The sequence below is a fragment of the Anabrus simplex genome, chromosome 1 (assembly GCF_040414725.1).
Source record: "Anabrus simplex isolate iqAnaSimp1 chromosome 1, ASM4041472v1, whole genome shotgun sequence".
NCBI lineage: Eukaryota > Metazoa > Arthropoda > Insecta > Orthoptera > Tettigoniidae > Anabrus > Anabrus simplex.
The window spans coordinates 255,686,275-255,713,402 of record NC_090265.1 but is presented as its reverse complement, the minus strand read 5'-3'; the positions used below and the strand labels follow the sequence as shown (position 1 = coordinate 255,713,402).

The following is a 27,128-nucleotide window of genomic DNA, read 5'->3' as shown; positions in this document are numbered from 1 at the left end:
TTGAGGGGTTTGATATGTCCTGTGTGCCTTGTTTTAAGATTTTGACTGATTAGTCATATGCAGATTTTAAGACATTTACTACACTTGAGTTTGTTATCATCAGGTAAAATATATATATAAAATATCTGTGTGCTGGTTCAAATGACATATAACACTAAAAGGTACATGATGGAGAAAAGATAAGAGTTTGGGAAAGTGTTTTGATAGAATTTATAGACATTGAGAAGGCCTATAATAGTATACCTAAGCAGCTGGTTTGGGACGGGATGCATTGAGAAAGAAAACAAGTAGACAGAGCAGAACTGCAAATGATAAAACTATTTTAAAAGAAGATATTAGTAGTGTAAAGTCCAAGATAGGAGAAAACTAGGCGAGTTGGCCGTGCAGTGAGAGGCGCGCGGCTGTGAGCTTGCATCCAGGAGATAGTGGGTTCCAATCCCACTGACGGCAGCCCTGAAGATGGTTTTCCCGTCATTTCCCATTTTCACACCAGGCAAATGCTGGGGCTGTACCTTAATTAAGGCCACAGGTGCTTCCTTCCAACTCCTAGGCCGTTCCTATCCCATCATTGCCATAAGACCTATCTGTGTTGGTGCGACGTAAAACCACTAACAAAAAAAAAAAAAAAGAGAGAGAGATAGGAGAAACAAAATGGTTTGATGAGGAAACAGTACTTCAGTAGGGAAGCATATTGCCCATCATATTATTCATCACAGTAATGGATGAAATCTATAAGTGTATACCATAAAACAAAAGATAGGAATAAACACATCAAAGGGCCTACCGTTTGCAGATAACACAGCATTATGAGGGGACAATGAAATGGAAGTACAAGAACAAATTAATGTATGGAATCAGTTAAGAGAAGTTTGGAATGAGAATAAACACAGAGAAGAATAAAACAGTAGTGATGTCAAGAGGTAGGAATGAAGAAAGGGAGGAAGAGGAAAGATAGAAGTAAATAGAAAACCAATAGCAATAAGAGTGATGAAATTTTCTAAATACTTGGAAAGTGTAATTATAGAAGGTGGAAAGATAACTGAGGAGATTAGAAAGAAAGTACCAGTACAGCATGTAAATGGCTTATACCAGATTGTTAGGAATATATTACCATTGATGCTTTCACAGCCCATACTTATAGACATGATACTGTATAGGCTTTTGAGCTTATGTCAAGAAAATAAGGTGAAATTCTTTACATTTTGCAGAGAACTGTGTTCTGTGTCATCAGAAGAAATCTCGACTGTCCACGAGAAAGGCTTCTTAAACAATGACTCTATAAATTTAGGCGATATAATAGAAGTGAAAATGGTACATTCATTTGCCACCAGATGGCTCCCAGGATGTGGCACAGTGCTAGCGTTCGAAGCGGAAGCTGACAGAACCATCAGAATCAGTCTAAGAGGTTCACATAATGTGTGTACATAACATATGATATTGACAGGTGTATGACATAGATACAAACCTGGAATGAAACATCTGGCGATGAGGAACGTACGAATTTGGAAAACACCGAGATGAAATAACAATATGAAGGGACAGGGAAGGGAACTACCTACGTAAATTCTTAATGGCTGGGTTCCTCATCGCACAGGAGGTCAGCTTTAGTTTCTTTCTAGTAACCATGGTATTTTAACAGTGTACAGTCTCTCACTATCCTGACACAATTTTTTTTTTTGTTTTCCTCTTGAATCAGATTTTATTCTTCACCTCTTCCAGTAAAATGTCTGAATAATATTCATTGATAGCCCTGCCTTCCTAAAAGAACTCAACATTGAAAACTCCCTTTCATTTTCAAAAGATTGATAATGTTACTTTCCCAGCCAAAATTGTCCCTCTTTTTTTTTTCTTGGGTCTTGGAGAACTGCTATGACAGCCCTGTCTCATTGAGGCTCCTGTTCTACCCTATTCAAATCCACAGATTCTTGAGAGACATACTCCTCCCAACTGGTTTTTGAATCTCTGGAAAATTTTTGATGGCCAGACTACTTCCCCAATAAGAAAATTGATGATAATGTATTTCTCCATGCTGTATAACACTTTCTCTTTAAACATCTCTCGCTCATAGATCTCAGAGAAAATTGAACTGGTTCCTAACTACCAGAGAGAGGAGAAGGGTTGCATCTTCACCCCTCCAAGGACACTAACCTGTTTGGCAGGGCTGTTTGTCTGAAACAAAATAAGCCTCTGTTATATTTGATAATCATTACCCAAGACATCTCTTGAAGAAAGGAATAAAATATCTCATAATTACAGAATATAACAATAAGGTTTCAGGATGCATTCCTCACACGTAGAAGAAAATATATATTATATGAACATGGGCCAAAAATGCTTTTCATACATGTTAGAACTCATTTCCTACAACTCTACGTAGTACATTAATCATGGGAAACATACAGGAACAGAATTTTTTTAAATTTGCTTTACGCCGCACTGACACTGATAGGTCTTATGGCAACAATGGGATAGGAAAGGGCTAGGAGTGTGGGAAGGAAGCAGCCGTGGCCTTAATTAAGGTACAGCCCCAGCATTTGCCTGGTGTGAAAATGGGAAACCACGGAAAACCATCTTCAGGGCTGCCGACAGTGGGATTCAAACCCACTATCTCCCGGATGCAAGCTCACAGCTGCGCGCCCCTAACCACACGGCCAACTCGCCCGGTGGAACAGAATTTAGCAGCGTACCATATGAAACTCTTCCTACATGAAATGTATGAAATGCCCTCTATTAGTGTTGATACATGCATCAATCCACCGTCACAGAGTATATCACAGTGTCCGGGATTCAATGCTATAGCGGGTTCGTGCATGTATTAATGCTACAGAGGGCATTTTGAACATTTCATATAAGGAAGAGTTTCATATGGTATGCTGCTATATTCTGTTCCTCTATGTTTCCCATGATCAGTGTACTATGTAGAGTTGTAGAAAATGAGTTCTAACATGAAAAAAAATCATTTGCAGACCCATGTTTATATAACATATTTTCTTCTACGTGTGAGGAATGTGCCTTGAAAGTTTGGCCGCACCTTATCGTTACACCCTGTATAAACTAAATGTAATACTTTCTTTTTCTTGTCCTTAGGTGTTTTTTATATAAAGACATAGAGCAGTAAGAATCATATTATTTTACTTTATTTTCCCAAGTTACTGTACAGGTACCAGTATATGTTCTTAAGTACACTGAACTACAGTTTAGCTATATAAATCATCATACTTTTGGACTGAATTTCACAAAAGCTCTCTTTTAGTAAATTCATTTACCTACTTTTGTTCCAATTTTGAGTGATTGTTAGATCCTGTATGACTCATAATTGTAAGCAGTATTCTGTAATGTAATTCATCAACAAATCAATGATTTCAGACAATGAATCACTGGGTGACTGGCTGGGTTGACTGGAACTTGGCTCTAGACCTCACAGGTGGACCCAACTGGGCTAACAACCAGGTGGACTCAGCTGTCATTGTAAATGCAACAGGTGATGAATTCTACAAGCAGCCCATGTTCTACACAGTTGGACATTTTTCCAAATTTGTACCAGAGGGATCACACAGAATAGATGTAGCTGTTGAGACTATTGAAGGCACAGCCTTTAGCACTCCTGAAGGTGCTACAGTGGTGGTGTTACATAACAGGTCAGTAGTTTCTCATTTTTGTGTTCTTTTTTTTTTTTTTTTTTTACTTGGGTACCCATGCATAAAAACTCTGTTAATTTCAGCATAAACAATCACTTTCTGTAGGTGCAAAAAAAGGCAAGAGCTACATGCAAGCTGTTACTATTCTTCTAGCATTTGCCAAAGTCAATGATCTGCATTACTTCGTACTGAAACATTAAATGTTCAAGTACTCAGGATTTCAACCATTTCTGATTCTAATCTGTTTGGAATATATCACAAAGATTTAGGTAAGGAATACATCACTAGTTTGGTCTCAGGAATTCTATGTGATATGGAAACAACAATATACAGGAGCGACTCTTAAGATAAGAGAGACAAGTGAACCACCCTTAAAAATGACTAGATAAATAATTAAAGCGGTGTTCTCGGTGGGTATATAATGCTACATATCAGGAACCACAGGCTTAGAACATGTGCAGGAAGGCCAAAGCATCCCAAAAGGTTTAGGTATAGCATTAAATTAAAGTGAGGATTTTTTTTAAATTTAGTACTGATAGGAAAATATTCGTTTTGTAGTTGAAAGCAATCGATATAACCCTTCAGTTGACTTGCTAAGCCTAACACTACTGGGGATTTTCTGTCAGGGGTATTCTCCCTGAGCTTTTGGCAGTCCCCTACCTCACTGCAAGGCAGCAGCTGATGAATTTGTGTCATTCCCTACACAAGGGTCTCATCAAATCTTCTAGGGGAAAACTCCTCCATCCGTAGCTGTTGGTCTTCCCCTAGTTTGTCGGGTTTGGTGTCGGCCGCCCAACCCTCGGCCAGACAGTCGCAGGTAGTACCGTCTACTGTCGCATACGGTAGCAGGATCACTCCTGACCTGACACCCCATGGACAGACAGAAGTGGAGAGAGCTGGTAAACCACACCTGGGCAACTGGAGTGTGCAACGCCCCTAATAAGTATGAGTAAATGACGATGGTCATAGGGACGAGCGCTTACAAATTAATTTTCAACAGAGCAAAAATAATATAAGACAGTAAAACATACCCAAGGAAATAGACAAGAGGAAGCATGCAGGGACCAGGAGCCTACCCACTTAATGAGAGAGGACGGGATCAGGAAATTGCTTAGCAAACACACCAAGAAATGACACCAGAAAAATTCAAATTTTAAAATAAAATATAATAAATAAATCTTTTACACTACAATTTAAACCTTTGGGTCAAATTTAAATAAACTGAAAAAGGTATTAAGCTTACAATTAACACCCAACATTAGGGTAAAATAAATATACAGAAAATCACAGAATTATATAAGTAGAAAGAAATTCATTGCTAATAAATAAAATCATTCATTTCTTTAAGAACAACCATATTCATACACCTATATACTGATGCATCAGGAAAACTACGTAGGTACCATGGTACGCACATGTTTGACGTATTCTAAAATTAAATGAAATTTTAACATTTAAGCCCGAAAGTGGAGAAAGGGTTAGCAAATCGAGGACTGTGACAGCACCCGGTAAAAGTAAATGGCCCGCACCAAACGCGGATACGAAGGCAGCACCACGGAACGTGACAGTCACATCAAGCCACGATTACGAACATGTTACACTCACAAGCTCACGCGGCACCGATTAAAAGAAATATCCCAAGTTACAATAAATTTTCAATCACCAAACCTAGGTGAACAAACGTAAACATGAGCCACAGTAACATCAAGAAAAGCACGAACAGATCACTTAGCATAACCCAGAACACAATATAGAACCAACAGATTCAGAAGAAAAAACTCAATACAACGAATAATTTATGGAGTATAATACACGATACAGTCATCGGGGCAGACACAATGCACACACCCATCACACACTAACAATGTTACATAACTGTCAGGCCCGAAGTGATAATAACAACAATACCCACACAAAAGGATAAGATAAGGAACCATCCCATTCTCCAGGGGTGTCCAGCCCTCGACCTACTAAACGTTACTTGTATTGTTGAAACTGATAACATTTATACGATATTACACCAACAATGGAATGATATTTAATTTAAAGCCCTCAAAGGAAAGAAATATAACTAAAACAGACTCAACTCAATTATTCACCAAGAAAATTAAGCATAATTCAACTTACCAAAGGTGACTAATAATAATAATAATAATAATGAAAAAAAAGATTAAAGAAAATTATGGAGAGAAATGTAAGTGCATTGTTAGGCCAAAATACGGGCACAGGATAGCCAGAACATGCGACAACCAACACAATTCGCACAAGGAGACAAGCAGAAACACGAATATACGCCAAAAATACAACACGTAAGAAAACGATAAAATACCACAGTATAAAAGGAAGGCGGCACACGCATACGGGCATTACAAGGAAAATCACAAGCAAAAACACCGAAAGGTAAAGCCCGAGCGAAGGGAATGACAAATTTAGAACAAGGACACGATAAAAATTTTCAAAATGTTATCTTAGCACAAGGATAGCTCACCGTTATGTACATCACGTACACTAGAAGCAAAACACGGCATCACTAAAACTTAGATGTCCACAATGTTCATATTCCACCACAAATTCAAATATTACACACACGCAGTAAAATAATATTAATAGCAATGATACTTTAAAATACTTACAAGCAAGCCTTATGCCAAGATAACTCACCTCGTAGTTCGACCTAACAATATCACTCCACAAGTATAAATAAACTACCTATATAATTACATATTTACAAATTAACACACATATTATACACCAAAACAAAATACTTAAACTCCCATCACTCGATGTGGCCTTTTTGTTTATCATCCAACACCAGTTGGATTACACATCGTTCTGGTAACAGTCTCCGCACCCATCATTGCCACAACCAGCCTCCAAGACATCCTGCGCAAAATGTCGCGCTACCAAGTTCGCCGCTAGGCGTGACACCTGGCAGACTCGATACGCGCCCTGGCGAGCAACAGTCACATCACACTCTTTGGTACTACATTCAATCTGATAGATAGCGTAGCAGTCCCCGTAGCTGGCCTACCGTGCAATTACGCGTTTAGAAACTACACACATAGAGTAACCATACAACGGAAAGTTCATCTCTCCTCATATAGGCAGAGCAGGTACTTAGTAGCCAAACGTCCAAGGTGCTAGGGCAGATATAATCCAAGTTCACGAGATACGAAGTCTTTCTTAATTTATACTTCAAATATAGTCGAACTCCAGCCTCATATGAACGTGGTAAAATAATAGTTCAACTCAGTTACTAGGCTGGGAACCCAAGGTCATTAGCAGAGAATAAGAATTACAAGTGTCAAAAATAGACACAATTTAAATAAATGTCCAATATCCGTAGATGGTCGAAGGTATATGATTCAATAAGAGTTTCTATTTTAATAACGCCACAGTCACCCCCCGCCGAAAGAGGACCACTGGGGGCCGAGACGAAGCAGGTAGCATACAGTCTTGTGCACTCAGGAAGGTGTCACTGCGTCGCAGAGTACAAGAACGTTCAAGGATGGATATAAGTCCACAAGATATGTTCATAATGCATTTAGGCATCACCAATTTAGCATCAACTTTTCTTGACGTTGAGTATGTTTCCTTTCATGCATATAGAATAACTTAGGAACAGTCTTACTTGGTCATGGAGTGACATAGAAGAAACAACACAGGGCACACATGGACTGTTCAATGTGCAAGAAGACGGTGTTCAAATGGCCAGTAAGGACAGCGTACAACGCACCAGGTGGAAAACAGACACATGACTTGCAATCAGCAGCACCAAATGTTGAGCTTCCATGACGTCCTGTGATGTACCAGTCCTCGGGCGCTTCAGGAAACAGCAGCTTCAGGATGGAGAATGTGCGCACAAGCTGCAACATGAACGAGGAAGCAGACAACGAGGGAACAAGCACACCACACATATACTAATAAATGCAAAATGGTCCAGTACATTTAATACGAATTGGGTTCTCATGACCCGGTGTAACGATAAGGTTTTAGAAAAATCACGGGGCAATAGTAAGTTCCAACACTTACAGTGACATGAGATTACATCTCAAAATTTCATTTTTAAAAAAAATACGTGCACATAGCACGGGAAAATTATTGCATGGAGTGATAAGGAGCACCTAACCCTCACTAGTTACATAGGAAATACTTCTGCCATCAAGGCCTTACACATGAAATGTTACATATTAAAACATACAACAAGAGTCTAACATTTACAACGGACATAAATTAATAATTTAAGCTGGTTTTACTTGGCTGAGATGAACTCGCCTGATTCTTTTAGAAATGGGATCATTTACCAAAACAGAAACAGGGGTCAAAAACTCTAAGATAGTACAAGGACCATGGAAACGGGGAGCAAGCTTACGACTGAATTTATCCACCGCCTTACTTTGGTAATGAGTCTTGATATAGACTTCGTCACCAACAGCCAGGTCAGTGGGTCGACGGCCCTTATTATACTGCTTTTCCACTTTAGCGTGTGAAACTTTTAATCTATCTTTGGCTTTCTTCCACACTCTTTTAATCTCCTCAGGATCCTTTTTCTCAGGAAGCAATTCATCAATCCTCAACAGATTAGAAATGGGTGAAAAGGGGGTGAAGGAGAACATCAGTGACATAGGAGTTTGCATATGAGACTCATGAACAGCTGAATTTAATGCATATGTTAGCCAGTGCAGAGAGGAATCCCAATTTTGATGATCCTTATGATGGAACGCAATCAACGCAGATTTAAGATTCCGATTCACTCTCTCAGCATACGATGGGGCAGGATGGTAGGGAGAAGTAGTGACATGGGAGATAGATAGCTCAAAACAAAATTTCTTGAACAGATTACATGAGAAGTACTTAGCATTATCCGTTACCAAAAATTTAGGAGGTCCAAAAGAACTAAAAATGGAGTTTAAACATTTAATAACCGTAGGAGCGTTAGCCGACCGAGTCGAGAAGGTCCACGAAAAACGGGAATATCCGTCTACACACACAAGTATGAATCTGGAGCCTTGCCTCGAACGGGGTAACGGACCAACGAAGTCCACAAACAGTCTTTCCATGGGGGAGGAAGCTTGGGATGATGCTAACATACCAATTTTAGTGTTCAACGCCGGTTTGCTAATAGCACACGCACGACAAGACCTTACCATTTCAGCAATTTGAAAATCCATGCCCTTCCAAATAAAGAAATGTCTGATCTTTTGACGGGTTTTGAAGATACCAAGATGTCCACCCATAGCAGAATTATGGTAGTACTGAAAAACAACCGGAATCAAGAGTTGAGGACAAACAATTTTCCATTTCTTATCGTTACGAGCCTTACAACACAAGATACCCCTACGCATACTATAGGGTTTTACCATTTTACCAGCTTTAATGTCATTGATGATCAAATTCAACTCAGGATCATCCTTCTGATGCTTACTGATGTCTTGATATAACAGAGGGCAGTCGGATAATAGAGCATTGACACAACCAGAGACACAAAGACATGGTTGAGGGAGATCGACAGTTACAGGATCAATATTCTCAACAGGGGAGTCACCAAACATACGACTTAGACAGTCTGCAACAACATTATCAGTACCTTTTATGTGACGTACTTCAAACTTGAAGGCAGAAATTCGAATTGCCCACCTAGTAAGACGACCAGTACGACGCGGGCGATTCAGAACCCAACTTAAGGCCATGTTATCAGTTTCCAAGAGAAAGGGGGCATGCTCAATATACATTCGAAATTTTTCTAAGGCAAAGATGACTGCCAAACATTCAAGTTCATACACGGAGTACTTAGATTCTAATGAACTTAATGCACGAGATGCATACGCAATGGGGCGTCTTCCCAGTTCAGACTCCTGAAGAAGAACACCAGCAACAGCCGAACAAGAAGCATCGGTCTGTACTATGAATTTTTTGGAGAAGTCAGGAATGGCCAAGACGGGAGAGTTAGCCAATGCGGTTTTCAATTTTTGGAAAGCTTCTTTTTGGGGTAGGTCCCATATAAATTTGGCATCTTTGCGTCTTAACGCATTGAGAGGGGCAGCGATTTCAGCGAAATTTGGCACAAATTTCCTAAAGAAGTTAGCCATGCCAATGAAACGAGCAACATCTTTTTGGTTTTTGGGAGGAGGGAAGTCGTGAATGGTTTGAGTTCGACTTTTATCGATAGCAACCCCTTCGGGAGATACAATGTGGCCGAGAAAGGACATCTGGGGTTTTGCGAAGGACACCTTAGCGATTTTGACAGTCAGGCCAGCTTGCTTTAACCTAGTAAGTACCTCATGGATATGTTGGACATGTTCCTGGAAGGTTTCAGAATAAATTATCAGATCATCCAGATAATGATACACGTAGTGAAATTTAATGTCCGAAAGGATGGAATCTAGGAGGCGTGTGAGAATAGCAGCACCAGTCGATAGGCCGAACGGTACGCGACAGAATTCATACAGATTCCAGTCCGTCGCAAAGGCAGTAAGATGACGAGACTCTTCAGCAAGAGGAATCTGAAGATACGCGCTGTTCAAATCAAATGAAGTATAAAATTTAGCACCATGAAACCAGGAAAAACAAGAATGAATGTCAGGTAATGGTACAGACTGCAGAGCCACCTTGCGGTTTAATGCACGATAATCCACGACAGGACGATAACCGCCGTTAGGTTTGGGCACAAGAAAGATGGGGGAGGAATAGGCAGAGGTGGATGGACGTATGACACCTTCATTCAACATATCTTGGATAATGTCTTTCAAAATTTTCATACGGGGAGGAGCCAAGCGATAAGGAGGGGATCTGACAGGGATATTGTCGGACACATCAATTTTATACTCAAGGACGTTAGTTAACCCAAGCTTATCGGTGAAAACGTCGGGAAATTTTGCACACAAATCGCGGATCTGTACAGCTTGGTCATCAGGTAAATGCTGCAAGTTAATTTGGGCGGTTTCAACATTAGAAGCACTCTCAACGGAAGAAATAAAACTGGATGGAATAATATGCCTGCCAATTAAAGGAACTTTCGAGTCAGGAGAAAACTTGAAAAATAATTTACTCTCCTGAAGGTTAATCACTAAACCAACATGGGTCAAGAAGTCAGCTCCCAAAATAAGATCACAACACAATTCCCTAACTACTATTAACTTAAATTTCCACGTGAAGTTTACAATTCTGATTTTGACAAGAATAGATCCAACAACACATACGGTAGAACTGTTAGCTGTGACACAATTTATAGTCACCGGTTGGAGTTCAGGAAGGTTACAAGGGGATTTATACCTTTCATACCAGGACATGTTGACTAAGGAGTACACGCTCCCAGAATCCACGAGAGCAGACACAGGCTCTCCGTTGACCTCAGCTGGAATAAAAGGTAGGTTAACACATACATGGGCAGAAATACACTGACAATCAACATGACACAGGATATCACTATACTGATTACCCAAGTTCACATATCTAGTTGAAACAGGAGACAAATTCACAGGTACTTTTGCTTCGGCTAGTCATATTCTTGGTTGATTTTGAGGAGAATTTGTTAAAGGACTGGGCTTATTTGGACAATAACGTTTAACATGTTGTTTGGACCCACAAATGAAACATGTACGATGGTAGTTGTTAAAGTTCTGAGATGCACTTGATTGTTTTAGGCTCGGGCACTTGTCCCGAAGATGATCTCTGGCACCACATGCATAACACTTCTTAACGGGCTGTACAGCCGGAGGTAATGTTAGAGAACCATCCCGAGTGCAAAGCGAGGGTGGGGGAACGTCCGTCACGCGGTACGAATCCTCATAACGCACACTCTCTGCCTCAACACAAGCCGCCTCCAGTTCCTTAAGGTTTACAGGTCTCGGAGTAAAGCACATGTAAGAACGGTACTGCGGCGAGATACCCCTTACCAAATGATTCACCAAATTCGTTTCCGAAATGGATTGCCTGAAGACCTTGCAATAGTATTTCACATCTTTTATATAACTGGACAATTTCTCATTTAAGGATTGCCTACGGAAACAACAACTTTGGACGAGAGACTGTTGTGCAGTCCAAGGAATATACTTATTCAATATCGTGTCATGAAAGTCCTCTACAGTGACGTTTTCAGTAATGGCATCCCGTAGTTCATCCTTCAACATGCCCTGACAGTGAGGGAAGCAGACACGGAAAACTTTTAGCAAAGTTAGTTCAAAAACATGTGCAGTTTCCAACAATTCTATCCAGAACCTTAAAAATCGAATCGTTTCTTCGATAGAGTCCACCGAGAAATCAGGCAAGCCTTTAAATAACTCTAAAACAGGAGGAGGTACAACAAAGGAGTTCACCGGTAAACATGCTTGACATTTGCCTTCTCCTTGCGGAGTCAATGTACGAGACGGGAGGGAGGATGATGCATCAACCAGTTCGACCCTACTCGCCTGTGGATCAACATCAATGATAGTAAGTTTTTGTACATCGATAAACATCTCAATTGCATGAACATCACAGGACAAGGCAATGGCCACGGACAATAGTTCAGAAATTTCTTGGCGATGGAAAGGATTAAGTTCTAAAGTAAGCAGATCCTTGATTCGATTTAAATAGTGATCTACCCTAACTTTAATTCTTTTCAGTTGTGCCTTAGAAGGCGTAACGTCAGTAAAAGAAGAACATAATTCTCTCAATTCATCAATGTTATCATGAATAAGGGTAATCGACTCACCAACCGCCTGCCGGTCCAATTCGGGTACCATGATGGGAAAGTGGGCGGATTCCCTCAGTCTTTGAACTTTGACAGCATTGGTTCCACTGGACTCGCATCCACGAATGTTCAGTTCGTAAGACAGCTCCTCGCTTCTCAGCATGCTCGGATCCATTATCGACCGTCCAGCCATCATGGGGGTGTACATGAAACAAAAGCCAAAATAATCAGTGGGGTTCACCTCAGCTTACAAAGACATACATAAATATTTACTTATTTCTTGGTGTCATTCAGGCTGCCTGCGTGGCAATTTCATAACTAGCTGTACTGCGTAGCTTCAACACAGAAAACCACGCGACAACGCTACCACAACTGCAACGCCCCTAATAAGTATGAGTAAATGACGATGGTCATAGGGACGAGCGCTTACAAATTAATTTTCAACAGAGCAAAAATAATATAAGACAGTAAAACATACCCAAGGAAATAGACAAGAGGAAGCATGCAGGAACCAGGAGCCTACCCACTTAATGAGAGAGGACGGGATCAGGAAATTGCTTAGCAAACACACCAAGAAATGACACCAGAAAAATTCAAATTTTAAAATAAAATATAATAAATAAATCTTTTACACTACAATTTAAACCTTTGGGTCAAATTTAAATAAACTGAAAAAGGTATTAAGCTTACAATTAACACCCAACATTAGGGTAAAATAAATATACAGAAAATCACAGAATTATATAAGTAGAAAGAAATTCATTGCTAATAAATAAAATCATTCATTTCTTTAAGAACAACCATATTCATACACCTATATACTGATGCATCAGGAAAACTACGTAGGTACCATGGTACGCACATGTTTGACGTATTCTAAAATTAAATGAAATTTTAACATTTAAGCCCGAAAGTGGAGAAAGGGTTAGCAAATCGAGGACTGTGACAGCACCCGGTAAAAGTAAATGGCCCGCACCAAACGCGGATACGAAGGCAGCACCACGGAACGTGACAGTCACATCAAGCCACGATTACGAACATGTTACACTCACAAGCTCACGCGGCACCGATTAAAAGAAATATCCCAAGTTACAATAAATTTTCAATCACCAAACCTAGGTGAACAAACGTAAACATGAGCCACAGTAACATCAAGAAAAGCACGAACAGATCACTTAGCATAACCCAGAACACAATATAGAACCAACAGATTCAGAAGAAAAAACTCAATACAACGAATAATTTATGGAGTATAATACACGATACAGTCATCGGGGCAGACACAATGCACACACCCATCACACACTAACAATGTTACATAACTGTCAGGCCCGAAGTGATAATAACAACAATACCCACACAAAAGGATAAGATAAGGAACCATCCCATTCTCCAGGGGTGTCCAGCCCTCGACCTACTAAACGTTACTTGTATTGTTGAAACTGATAACATTTATACGATATTACACCAACAATGGAATGATATTTAATTTAAAGCCCTCAAAGGAAAGAAATATAACTAAAACAGACTCAACTCAATTATTCACCAAGAAAATTAAGCATAATTCAACTTACCAAAGGTGACTAATAATAATAATAATAATAATGAAAAAAAAGATTAAAGAAAATTATGGAGAGAAATGTAAGTGCATTGTTAGGCCAAAATACGGGCACAGGATAGCCAAAACATGCGACAACCAACACAATTCGCACAAGGAGACAAGCAGAAACACGAATATACGCCAAAAATACAACACGTAAGAAAACGATAAAATACCACAGTATAAAAGGAAGGCGGCACACGCATACGGGCATTACAAGGAAAATCACAAGCAAAAACACCGAAAGGTAAAGTCCGAGCGAAGAGAATGACAAATTTAGAACAAGGACACGATAAAAATTTTCAAAATGTTATCTTAGCACAAGGATAGCTCACCGTTATGTACATCACGTACACTAGAAGCAAAACACGGCATCACTAAAACTTAGATGTCCACAATGTTCATATTCCACCACAAATTCAAATATTACACACACGCAGTAAAATAATATTAATAGCAATGATACTTTAAAATACTTACAAGCAAGCCTTATGCCAAGATAACTCACCTCGTAGTTCGACCTAACAATATCACTCCACAAGTATAAATAAACTACCTATATAATTACATATTTACAAATTAACACACATATTATACACCAAAACAAAATACTTAAACTCCCATCACTCGATGTGGCCTTTTTGTTTATCATCCAACACCAGTTGGATTACACATCGTTCTGGTAACAGTCTCCGCACCCATCATTGCCACAACCAGCCTCCAAGACATCCTGCGCAAAATGTCGCGCTACCAAGTTCGCCGCTAGGCGTGACACCTGGCAGACTCGATACGCGCCCTGGCGAGCAACAGTCACATCACACTCTTTGGTACTACATTCAATCTGATAGATAGCGTAGCAGTCCCCGTAGCTGGCCTACCGTGCAATTACGCGTTTAGAAACTACACACATAGAGTAACCATACAACGGAAAGTTCATCTCTCCTCATATAGGCAGAGCAGGTACTTAGTAGCCAAACGTCCAAGGTGCTAGGGCAGATATAATCCAAGTTCACGAGATACGAAGTCTTTCTTAATTTATACTTCAAATATAGTCGAACTCCAGCCTCATATGAACGTGGTAAAATAATAGTTCAACTCAGTTACTAGGCTGGGAACCCAAGGTCATTAGCAGAGAATAAGAATTACAAGTGTCAAAAATAGACACAATTTAAATAAATGTCCAATATCCGTAGATGGTCGAAGGTATATGATTCAATAAGAGTTTCTATTTTAATAACGCCACAAGTGGAAAACTGATGATGATGATGATGAGGAATATAATAGAATGGAATAAAAGTGAAATAGATTTTTTCTTATCTTCTCAGTTCAGATTTACTCACCATCTATATATAGTTCATCACAAACCGTACAGAGTGTACTATTAAGTTCCTTATACTTAAATCAGTTGTCATCAAATGTTGGGAATGAGTTTTGGGAAAGAGGCTTCATATCTGAAGGCAAGCATTCATTAAGATATGTGATTTTTGCAGTGTGTTGTGCGTGTATATCTACTACACAATCATAATAATGAGAGAAGCCAGAGTGAGATGGTAAAATAATAAGAGAAAAAACAATTAATAAATCATTGGTTGTACTTCAGTGTGAGTTTGCTTCAAATGTGAGAGGTATTGAGAAAAAAAAATGATCAGCTCAATATATATTGAGGGACTAGACATAAGAAAAGTGTACAAGATACCCAGATGATTGTGACAGATCTACTTTTTTTTTTTTTTTTTTTTTTGCTAGTTGTTTTACGTCGCACCGACAGAGATAGGTCTTACGGCGACGATGGGACAGGAAAGGGCTAGGAGCGGGAAGGAAGCGGCCGTGGCCTTAATTAAGGTACAGCCCCAGCATTTGCCTGGTGTGAAAATGGGAAACCACGGAAAACCATTTTCAGGGCTGCCGACAGTGGGATTCGAACCTACTATCTCCCGAATAATGGATACTGGCCGCACTTAAGCGACTGCAGCTATCGAGCTCGGTTGACAGATCTACAAGGTCTCTCAAACAGCCATTCACTTCCGAAAATGGAAAATATAATTTTAATAAACTTTATATTGGAACTATCAATGACAATGATAATACACTGCTTTTTTAATGCCACCTTCCCATGTTTGGTCGGCAGAATATCCAGACTTGACTTAGAACATGCCAAGTGGCTTGAGATTGGATATCTTTCCTGCCACCACACACTGGTTGCCTCTTTAATAACGTTAACAAAAAATATTATAAAATAATTACTGTATATGCATGAATATTCTGCACCATCAAATAATCTGTACACCCTAACTTTAGGAAAGAATGTTTAAAAAAGAAAATTGTCTTGAACTTGTGTTTTATTTATGGAATGTTCTGAGCTGGCAGTGGAGAGATTGCTTGGAATGACATTACTAGACGAATAAGCTTGAATGGAGTTTCATAAAGTAGGACAGATCATAATTATGAAGGTAAACTTGGAATTCAAGAGGACATGTTTGGAAAATACTCGTTTATAGGAAGAGAAGTTACGATTGGAATAATTTACCAAGGGAGATGTTTGATAACTTTCCAGCTTCTTTCATAACATCTAAGAAAAGACTCGGTAATCAAACAATGGGGAATCTGCCACCAGGGGACAGCCATCAGTGGTGATTGATTGATTGATTGATTGATTGATTGATTGATTGATTGATCGATCGATCGATCGATCGATCGATCGATTGATGGATTGATTGATTGATTGATTGATTGATTGATTGATTGATTGATTGATTGATTGATTGATTGATTGATTGATTGATTGATTGATTGATTTGCCATGCCTTGGAGATGTAGTTGGAGCTCTTCTGGGTTTGAGACACGGATCCTTGATGCCCACTTCATCCTTCTGGTTGTATGGATTTTGAGTGCACAGGCAATATTGAGAAGTTTGTGATCTGACCCACAGTCCACCCCCAGTTTGGCCTTGATATTCATGACAGATTTTCTCCACCTCTTTCTCACCTACACAAATTCCATCTGGTTCTTGTGCTTTTTGTTAGGACTAGTCTAAGTCAGTAGTCAGTGTGGGTGATGTTGGAAGGGCATGTCTGCAATCACCAGGTTATGATCCATGGCAAACTGCTTTCATTTCTCTCACCAAATCCTAATTTGCCAACAACATCTTGAAGATGAAGGTCATACTTGGTGCAGCTTACTTTCACATTGAAATCCCGTAGGATGTAGGCAAATTCCTTCATCTCCTCTCCAATCTTGCCATACACCTGTTCTACATCATCATCTGATGCATCCAAAGCAGGCATGTAGATGTGCAGCACATAAAGTTTTTCTGGTTTGGCTTCTACTGTCAGTTTTACTATTCTGTCTTTGATGGGTTCATATGCCAGAATGTACTTTGCCAGTCTGTTGCTCGCCATGACCACCACTCCATTCCCGCCTGTGTTCTGCCCTCCTGAGGTGTACACCATGTGGTTCTCTGTAGTGAAGTGTCCCTTGTCCTTCCAGTGTGCCTCAGCTATGCCACATATGTCAATGTTCTCCTTCATCAGATCTCACTCCAAGATGTGGTGTTTCCCCATGTGTAGTAGGTCTCTCACATTCCAAGACCCCTTGATATACCCCCCTTCCCATGGCACTACAGCCCATGAAGGGCCTTGGCCTACCAGGCGACCGCTGCTCAGCCTGAAGGCCTGCAGATTACGAGGTGTCGTGTGGTCAGCACGACGAATCCTCTCGGCCGTTATTCTTGGCTTTCTAGACCGGGGCCGCCATCTCACCGTCAGATAGCTCCTCAATTCTAATCACGTAGGCTGAGTGGACCTCGAACCAGCCCTCAGGTCCAGGTAAAAATCCCTGACCTGGCCGGGAATCGAACCCGGGGCCTCCGGGTTAGAGGAAGGCAAGCTACCCCTACACCACGGGGCCGGCTCCCTTGATATACACCGGTAGATATATTTTTTTGCTTGAAATTTTTCTGTCCTTCCAGTCGCATATTTTGCGTGTTGTGCCTAGTTGCCTGGTAGCCCATTTCCCACTGCCCGACCCGGACTCAGAACAGCACCATTTGCCAGTTGGAGTGCTCAGCAACATCAGTTCATTACTGCTTCCTCTCATGACATGTACACACGGGAATGAGATAATCAGGTGGTTTCTTTTTGCCTGCCTGATTCCATGTCACTAACCGGTTGATCCAGTTCATCCACCTTTAGGAACAGTTTCTCATGCTAATGCCAAGAGAGTGTCTGTGTCAGTCTAGGACTGATCTGGTTGCATATCGTGGCAACCTCTTGGACCCCTTTGGCAGCCATTCCTAACATAGAGAACAGACTCTGCCCAATGGAAATCAATGGTATTTCCTGCATTGAGGGTCCATCACCCTCCTAAGAGAGTTCATCCACCCGAAGCCATTGGCTCTCTGAGGGTGTCAGGTTATTTCCCATCACCAAACACTTGGTACTGATTTGCTGGTTGTATGTTCTACTCCATACTGTAGCAGAGGTAACCTCTGGTGAGATATTAAGATCCTTACTACAACCCTTAAATACTCTCAAAACCATATGAAGACATCTGTAACCTTTATTTACAATCCCAATGACGATCTTGCCTTTCATCAACATCTCTGTACCTATGGAACTCCCCATGAGTGACAACACAGTAATTAAAACTGAAAGGACTTTTCCTCTTAGTGAAACTTTTTTTTTTTTTTTTTTTTTTTTTTTGCTATGGGCTTTACGTCGCACCGACACAGATAGGTCTTATGGCGACGATGGGAGAGGAAAGGCCTAGGAGTTGGAAGGAAGCGGCCGTGGCCTTAATTAAGGTACAGCCCCAGCATTTGCCTGGTGTGAAAATGGGAAACCACGGAAAACCATTTTCAGGGCTGCCGATAGTGGGATTCGAACCTACTATCTCCCGGATGCAAGCTCACAGCCACGCGCCTCTACGCGCACGGCCAACTCGCCCGGTCTTAGTGAAACTTACAATCTGACTTTTCACCCCGTTTACCATCATACCATTGTCTGCTGTCCATCTCACAACTTTGTTACAGCCTTATTGCAGTCGTTCACAATCTTATAATTTATCTATTAGTCCATACGGTACAACATTACAAACAGAATGAATTAAAAAGTACTGGACAGATCACATGAATGAAACAGTACAGCTTTCAAAGAGAAAATGAACATGGAACAACTCAAGTGATCCAATATGGACAATAATAATAATAATAATAATAATAATAATAATAATAATAATAATAATAATAATAATAATAATAATAATAATGTTGTTGTTGTTCTTGCTGCAAGAATCCTTATCTGTGATTCTATGAGGCATTCTTTTTAAGTAAGTACCATTTTGATATTTTAAAAAATGCAATTTTGTAAACAATTAATTTTTTATATGTAAGCCTGTACCTTAAACTACTGTACTTCTGAGTATAAGTTTCAAGCATATTGAGGCACTTGTCATATCATGAAACCAGCTTCTGAATTCCATCCTCATAGAAATCTGCTGCCTGATGTGCCAGCCGCTACAGCACAATAATTTTTAGGCCATCATCATAGTGGCGCTGACCTCCTACATGCTTTTTCAAGTGCAGGTACATGTGGTAGTCACTAGGCGCTAGTTCAGGACTATACAGAGGGTGATCAAATTGTTCCCAACTAAATGCAGCAATGAGGTCATCGGTTCGATTAGCCATGTGAGGTCGCGCATTGTCATGAAGCAAAGGAATCCCCCTTGTGAGCATGCCACACCATTTGTTTTGGATTGCACAACAGAGTTTACATAAGGTCTCACAATAAGTCTCAGCATTTATTGTGTCACCCCGGTGCATACAATCCACAAGCAACACACCCTCCCTGCCTATCCCAAAACACAGTGCACATGAGTTTGTGAGCTGAAATTGCTTGTTTGCTCTTCACTTTCTTGGGTGATGTTGAGTGTCTCCATTCCATGGATTGCTATTTGATTCCGGCTTAACATAGACTACCTATGTTTCGTCGCCAGTGACAATTTAGCTTAGAAATGCATCAGCTTCATTACTGTACCACTCACTTGGTTTTGTGCACATCTGTCAGCATCGCTGGTACCCAGCATGAGCTCAACTTACGATAATCTAAGCATCCTGACATAATTTCATAAAGATGACTCCATGAAATTTCAGGCAATCCATACCTTAATTATGAAATCATAAAGCATCTGTTTTCTCAAACCTTTGCATCAACATTTCGCACCAAGTCTGGTAATGACTTTAGCTTAGCTAAATGACAGACAGTCGCCCACTATGCTTCTCAGCATGGACATAAGTACAGCCTTTAATGCTCTAACCCATTTTCTTACCATTCCTTTGCTCATAGTGTGTTCTCCATACACTTCACTAATCTGCCAATGAATTTCAACAACTTTCACGTCTTTTAAATTCAGAAAATGAATCACATGTACTTCACACTCGGTGGAACCGTTACTTGTCAGAAAGCATTTTCAATACACACAAACATATGTAAATGTGAGCGAATGCTTCCATAATGGCATTTGTGGCTAGCCTACTGAGCGTGCATACTCTGAATGACTGAAGTGCTGCAGTGGCCATATTTAAAATTGATACTTACTTAAAAAACCATGCTTCATAATTCTTTACTCACACCATAAGAAAATATAAAGATCCAATAATATTGCCTTACCTCATAACCATTTGAAGAAATCTGTAACCTTTGTTTACAGCCTCATTAATGTGATTATCCCAGTTCCTCTTAATCATTACAAGACCAGATAATGCTTCACCTATGCTAATTGTATGCTAATGAGTTTTAATTTCCAAACTTTTAGCTAACCATTCTGGCATTTTTACTTGTAATCATAGAGCAAAGAATTGTTCTGGAGGTATAGTAATTTAGCAGTATCTTAGGAAAGTTTCAATCTTAACTAACCTCATTTCCAGAAACTCCAAAGATCTTGCAGAATATTATGTATTTCAATTAAAATATTCTTATCGGTGGAATATGGCCATAATAACCACTGTAGTGAAAAACAAATATACACTCTTTATTCAGGAAGCCTATGATCTTTTTCTGATGTTAAAAGTCTCTTGCTTAAGATAGTTGTTTTATCTATTTTGTTTCAGCTTATCCGAAGAAGTAACTGCTGTAGTTGCTGATCCGGAACACGGGGAAGCCGTTGTTGTTCTTCCTCCAAAATCACTTCATACTCTTGTGTGGAAGTGAGAATTTTTTTAATATATCATTGAGATACTCTTGTTAAATGAAACTGTTTTATAGAAATAAAAGCTGATCAGTAAAAACAATTAGTTTAGAAAAATCAATATCTGACTGAAAGTTCATTCTAGGAGTGCCTTGCTGTCAATCATTTTAAAAAATATATGTGATGTTAATGTGTGATGAAAAATAAGTACCGTATGCAACTAACAATAGAATAGGGTTTTCCAACTTTTGTTGTTCTGTAGTACAGACATCATCACTTAGTTGCTCTAGGGAGCCAATGTTACTTGCTCCACTTGGGACGGCTGTCTGTCATGTGATGAGAGAGAAGCAGACAGGTAGGTTCCATACCGTAGTGGTACTATACTTGCAGTAAATGCTTGGAAATGTTACCATATGAACAACAGCATTAATAATAATAATTTGGAACATGGATCTAGTGAGATGAACAGGACACAGATTACAGAGTAGAACAGGGGAAGAAAATTATTCATTGACAAAGGAAATATACAGCAGTGTGCAGTATGTCCTGAATAAATACATTTTCATGATTAAGTAACTGAAGCTTTGGGATACATAAATTTATTGAAAGAAAATACAATTTATGTGATTTCTACACATTTCATGCACTTGTATTAACAAACATTTCAATATTTGTATGGCATTTATGCCTATGATAACAAATTAAACACACGAACTGAAACACATCACAGATGTACTGCTCCTTCATGGGACCTTTAGGCTTGTTTAGATAGTATTGTGCCAATGTTTGGTACTATCGTTTGCATACTGGCAATTCGTAAAGCACATTTCAGGTTTTCATTGGTGACCCTACTTTTGCGTATAGATTTACAAGTCTTCATTAATGAAAATATCTGTTCACATAAATAAGTTGGCCTGCATATACTTTACACATGTGCATTAAGTTTGTGCAATCTAGGAAATCTCTTCCGAAGGAAACGACCATAAAATTTCATCAAACTGTTTGTATTTGCAAACTTATCTTTCATTTGAGTATCGCAATGTAGGTCAATCAGATCTAGCTGCAGTTCTGGTCTAACAGTTGGCACATCCACTGAGAAGGGCATAGCATACACCTGCAGATCCTTTTCTAATGCCTGAATATCATGAAATCCAGTCTCAAATTCATTACATATAGTGTCTTTAAAACCTCTTTATATTCTTCTAATGTTTTACTGGAAGAGTTTGGAGCTAGACATAACTCTGCAGTCAAAGTGGGGAAATATACTGTGTCTTTTTTCATGAACTGATTTTCCCACATCAGTACTTTTCACTTAAAAGCCTTAACATGGTCAAAGCGGTGAATAATTTAAGACTTCTAGCTTGTAGGGAGGAATTAAGATCATTAAGGCAGCCGCTGAGCTCTACTAGAAATGCCAAACCTCATATCCATTTTCCATTGTTCAGTTATTCTAGTGGTTCATTGTGAATTTCCAGAGCTATTTCTTTCCTCAGAGCATAGAAGCAATGTACAACTTTTCCTCTACTTAACAACTGCACATTTGTATAATATGGAATATCACCATACTAGCTTTCAATGTCATGAAGAAACTCTTGAAATTCTCTGTGGTCCAGTTCCTTTGACATGATAAAGTTAATCCAAATAATATCAATAAATAATTTATTAATATAACCAACTAATCAATACAATGAATCTCGTCTTTGTTGAATTACATTGACATGTTAATTAAAATGGTACTGTTTTGCCTTACATACGGGCATCATCAGCCATGGGTTTAACCTTGAAATAAAATCAAGCACCTGATTTGCATTTAAATAAAATAAAACTAATTTATAAAAAACCTTGAAGAGACTTAAAAAATTAACATATGGTAAAGACTAGTACAATGTTGGTTTTAAAGATAATTGCTATGTGTGAGAAGTTGACATTTGGTGAAAGTATTTGCAATATTGACATTGGAAGACAACTATCGTAAGTAAAATGAATAAAGCAACAGTTTGTTATAGACAAGTGGTAAAATTGCTACCGGTACAAAATGATGTTAACCGACTAGCAGTTAGAATTAGATAATGACAAGAATGACGATCAAAATCGTATTTTTTTAAAACATAATGTTGAATAAAATAATGTTGACAGATGGTCAAGTGACCTGTAATTATTTGTAATTATTTATCTTACATAAACAAATAATTACATAATTTTTCTCAGCATGAATACAATTGTTTATAGCCTAGATTGTAGCGACTTATTCCTCGACTTTGTCTACTGATTTTCTTTAATATATGACCACTAATAACATCAATATTTGAGAATTATATTTTAGGCCTTCCCCTAAATTACCATTTCACTCAGCGTGAACACATTTATTCATAGCGTAGATTATAGCGACTTATTTTTCGACTTTACATACCGATTTCCATTAAGACCACTAATAACAAAATATTTGAGAATTAAATTTTAGGCCTTTCCCTAAACTACCATTTCAATCAGCGTGAATAAAATTATTTATGGCCTAGATTGTAGCGGCTTATTCCCCGACTTTGCATACCGAGTTTCATTCAGTTCTCTTCAGCCGTTTCCTCGTGATGCATGTATGGACAGAAAAGACATTACGGAAAATTAAAAAGTGTATTTCCTTGTTACCGAGGACACGACTAGTACAGAAATACCATCCTTTTTAAATTTTGAGCAATGTACAGACAAAACTCTTATTTTATATATATATATATATATAGAGAGAGAGAGAGAGAGAGAGAGAGATTTACTGCTATTTGAGTATAACATTTTTGCAATTGGGTAACATTGGTGAAATAGGGCGGGTGAGGCACATCACTTATTTTGACTAATTTATGTTATCATTTTCACTTCATTCAAGTCCATATGTCACAAAATATTTTTTAAAATAATGTAAAGGTAAGGTGTAGTGGTTAGTGTGATTAGCTGCCACCCCCGGAGGCCCGGGTTCGATTCCCGGCTCTGCCACGAAATTTGAAAAGTGGTACGAGGGCTGGAACGGGGTCCACTCAGCCTCGGGAGGTCAAATGAGTAGATTCCCACCTCAGCCATCCTGGAAGTGGTTTTCTGTGGTTCCCCACTTCTCCTCCAGGCAAATGTCGGGATGGTACCTAACTTAAGGCCATGGCCGCTTCCTTCCCTCTTCCTTGTCTATCCCTTCCAATCTTCCCATCCCCCCACAAGGCTCCTGTTCAGCATAGCAGGTGAGGCTGCCTGGGCGAGGTACTGGTCATCCGCCCCAGTTTTACCCCCTTCCCAGAGTCTGAAGCTCTAGGACACTGCCCTTGAGGCGGTAGAGGTGGGATCCCTTGGACTGGAGGGTAAATAGGGTAAGAAGAAGACCAGATATTGTATTTTGATACAATGTTGTAAGCAATAATTTGTTCATATATATTTTGTGATGTAAGTGTTACCGTGTTTTTGTGGATCGCAGAAAGAGGTGAAAGAAGGTGCTGGTGGAAATGGGTCTATCTACTATATCAAACATTAACTTAAAACTTTAAATAAAGGTTATATTTCTTTTCAAATCTCAAAACTTAACAAAGTCTTCACTTAGTGAAGGAAAACCAATGTATCAGATACAATGACAGTTTTGATATAAAAGTAGAAACCCCAGAATAGGGAATTTAACACATTTGGGCTTCAAGCCCCTAATTTCCAACTTTACAATATCGCCAATTAGCGTTTACATACACAAGGAGAGAAATCTCCAAAACCAGAGCACCTTGCTCCAACCAATACAAATTTTACAGCCTTCCATAGGCACCCCTCAATATTACAGTAACATTAGCAATCTCAGAAAAGAGCGTACATGCTCTCCAACTTTAACCAAGGAGACTGAGCTCCTAATTTCTTACAGCATACTCAAGGCAACATTACATAAAATCTTACAATTTCCGGCCTCTCTAGGCCCAACCTACAATTTACAATTTGTACACAGGGGTAACAATTACCCAAACTACTGCGCCTTCGTGGAAAGAAGAACAGGTTAAATTACTGGCCCTAACACAAAATGTATGGAGGCGTACACTTGCGCTCCTAGGAAATTAAGTACAAAACCCTAATTGGGCTTGCGGCCCGATGATACAGAGGCTTATCCCAAGCTACTGAGGTGATTAGAATAAACAAGTTACTAGGAAATTTACAGGAGAAAAACAGTTACAAAATCGTATAGTCACCTCAAGATAAATTGAAGGGGAACTCGAGAGGGTAACGCACTCTCTATTCCCGATTTACAGTTTAAGTCTTTATGAAATTTTACAGTAGCCGAAAGAAGGTTTACATTTTAGAAATCAGGAGGTAACATAGTTAGAAATTAGAACTTCCCCTCATGTAAGTCTGCGGAGGTAGCTACAGAAAAATAAGACTGGTGGCCATTACCTTGGCTGCTGAACTGCCTGGCAAAGAATGAGGCGCCCCGCCTCCTGTCTTAACACACACACTCAGCAAGACGACGATCAATAAGACAAGGTAGCCTGAAAAGGCTGCTGCTTATATACCCGAGGGGATGGTTCAAGAGGGTTCTGGACTAAATCCGGACACACCCTCTCATTTTTATTGACAAATTCAAAAGGTACAAGAAACCTATTATTGACTGAAAAATAATTGCAGAAAATTCCTGATTGGCCAGATTCAGAAACTGGCGGAATAAGAAAGAAGTGTTGTGAACCTTGAAATCAGAAAATAAATGAACATTAATTTAGTTGAGAAAACATAAGAACACAAAACTTCTTTAAATTACTAACTCTTTTACCTTGCACCAGGGTGCATTATCTCAGTTGTTGCAATGACATCTGTGGAGAAAAGTTTAATCTTCTTGACGTAAATCAAAACAAAACAAATAAATCCAGTCAGTTTAGGCAACTTCAAAATAACACCTTACTCAATAGTTCAATGGTGACATCTTCTGGACAATGTCTCAACTTCATGCCGTAGCTGTTTCACATTTGGAATGAGAGATAGCGTTCCTTAATGCACTTATTTTAAACATGCGGGGTTGAGGTGTACCTCCCGGTACATTAAGTATAAATATGTTCACAAATTCATACTTTTTATAATGGAAAAGAGTGTACTTTCTGTCCATATAGAAGACGTTTTGGTAAGGAAAGGTTAATCTCGTACACAAAATAATGTATAAATATTATCATGCATTTTTCATAATGTCTACTTACATATGTATATTGCTGAATACAATCAGTTTAAGATCAATTCATCCCCACATTCCAATAAACTACAGATCCTTCGCCGTCCAACGGTTTTCAATCACCGCAAGTCAGGCACGTAGGGCATTCCCTATTGAAAAAGTGAATTGAACAGGTGGACAACAAAAATCGGGGAGGTTTCACCTCAGGACGAGCCCATCGCCAGGAACTACCACACTACCCAGGGTGACTACATTGTCCTGCCAGTGTACTGGAACATACGTGCGCACCATGATTCCATTTTCTCCTCACTGTTCGACTACTACAACGGCCACTACTAGTACCACCACTACCACCATCACGGATCTCAGCCCATCAGCCGCAGTTGCCTACCACTTGGCGGTCATGTCGAGTTTTGCAGCGCCAGATTACCAGGCCAGATTCATCCCAACGACACCAGCTCCACAATGGAATGCCTCCAACTTTCAGTTTCAATTTTCGAGTCTGCCACCAAGTTCTCCAGCACCTGAGGAACGAGTCCAACAACACACATCAGCAGTGGCACGAACTGATCCATCGCTACCCATGGACACCTCTGTTCAGGCTATTCCTCCTCCAACCACTACTGCCACACCCACTTCCAATTTTTCCCAGCTTACTTTCTCCGCTGTTTCCGGTACTCGACGCCCTATCACTCGCTCCCGTTTCCTCCAACCCGCCCCAGCAGGAACTCATTCCTTCTTACTTACTAGTCCTTCCTCTGACTTCCATTCACCCCACGCCATTTTCTCCACTCTATTATGCTACAACATGCGCCGAGAAGACGTAGTGGATATCCGCAAAACTACAAATGGAGTCATCATCCAGGTCAACGGAGACAC

At 39.6% G+C, this 27,128-nt stretch overlaps 1 protein-coding gene across 1 annotated transcript in view; it reads left to right on the top strand.

Annotated features, from left to right (window-relative positions):
* LOC136864695 (lysosomal acid glucosylceramidase) overlaps positions 1–23,347 on the top strand; it is a 182,484-nt gene extending 159,137 nt beyond the window's left edge. Inside the window, exons 9-10 of the mRNA XM_067142017.2 lie at positions 3,367–3,638; positions 21,015–23,347. Coding sequence (XP_066998118.2) covers positions 3,367–3,638; positions 21,015–21,114 — 372 coding nt within the window. The 3' untranslated portion in view covers positions 21,115–23,347. The remainder of the gene's footprint in view (positions 1–3,366; positions 3,639–21,014) is intronic.
* Positions 23,348–27,128: the final 3,781 nt, after the last annotated feature.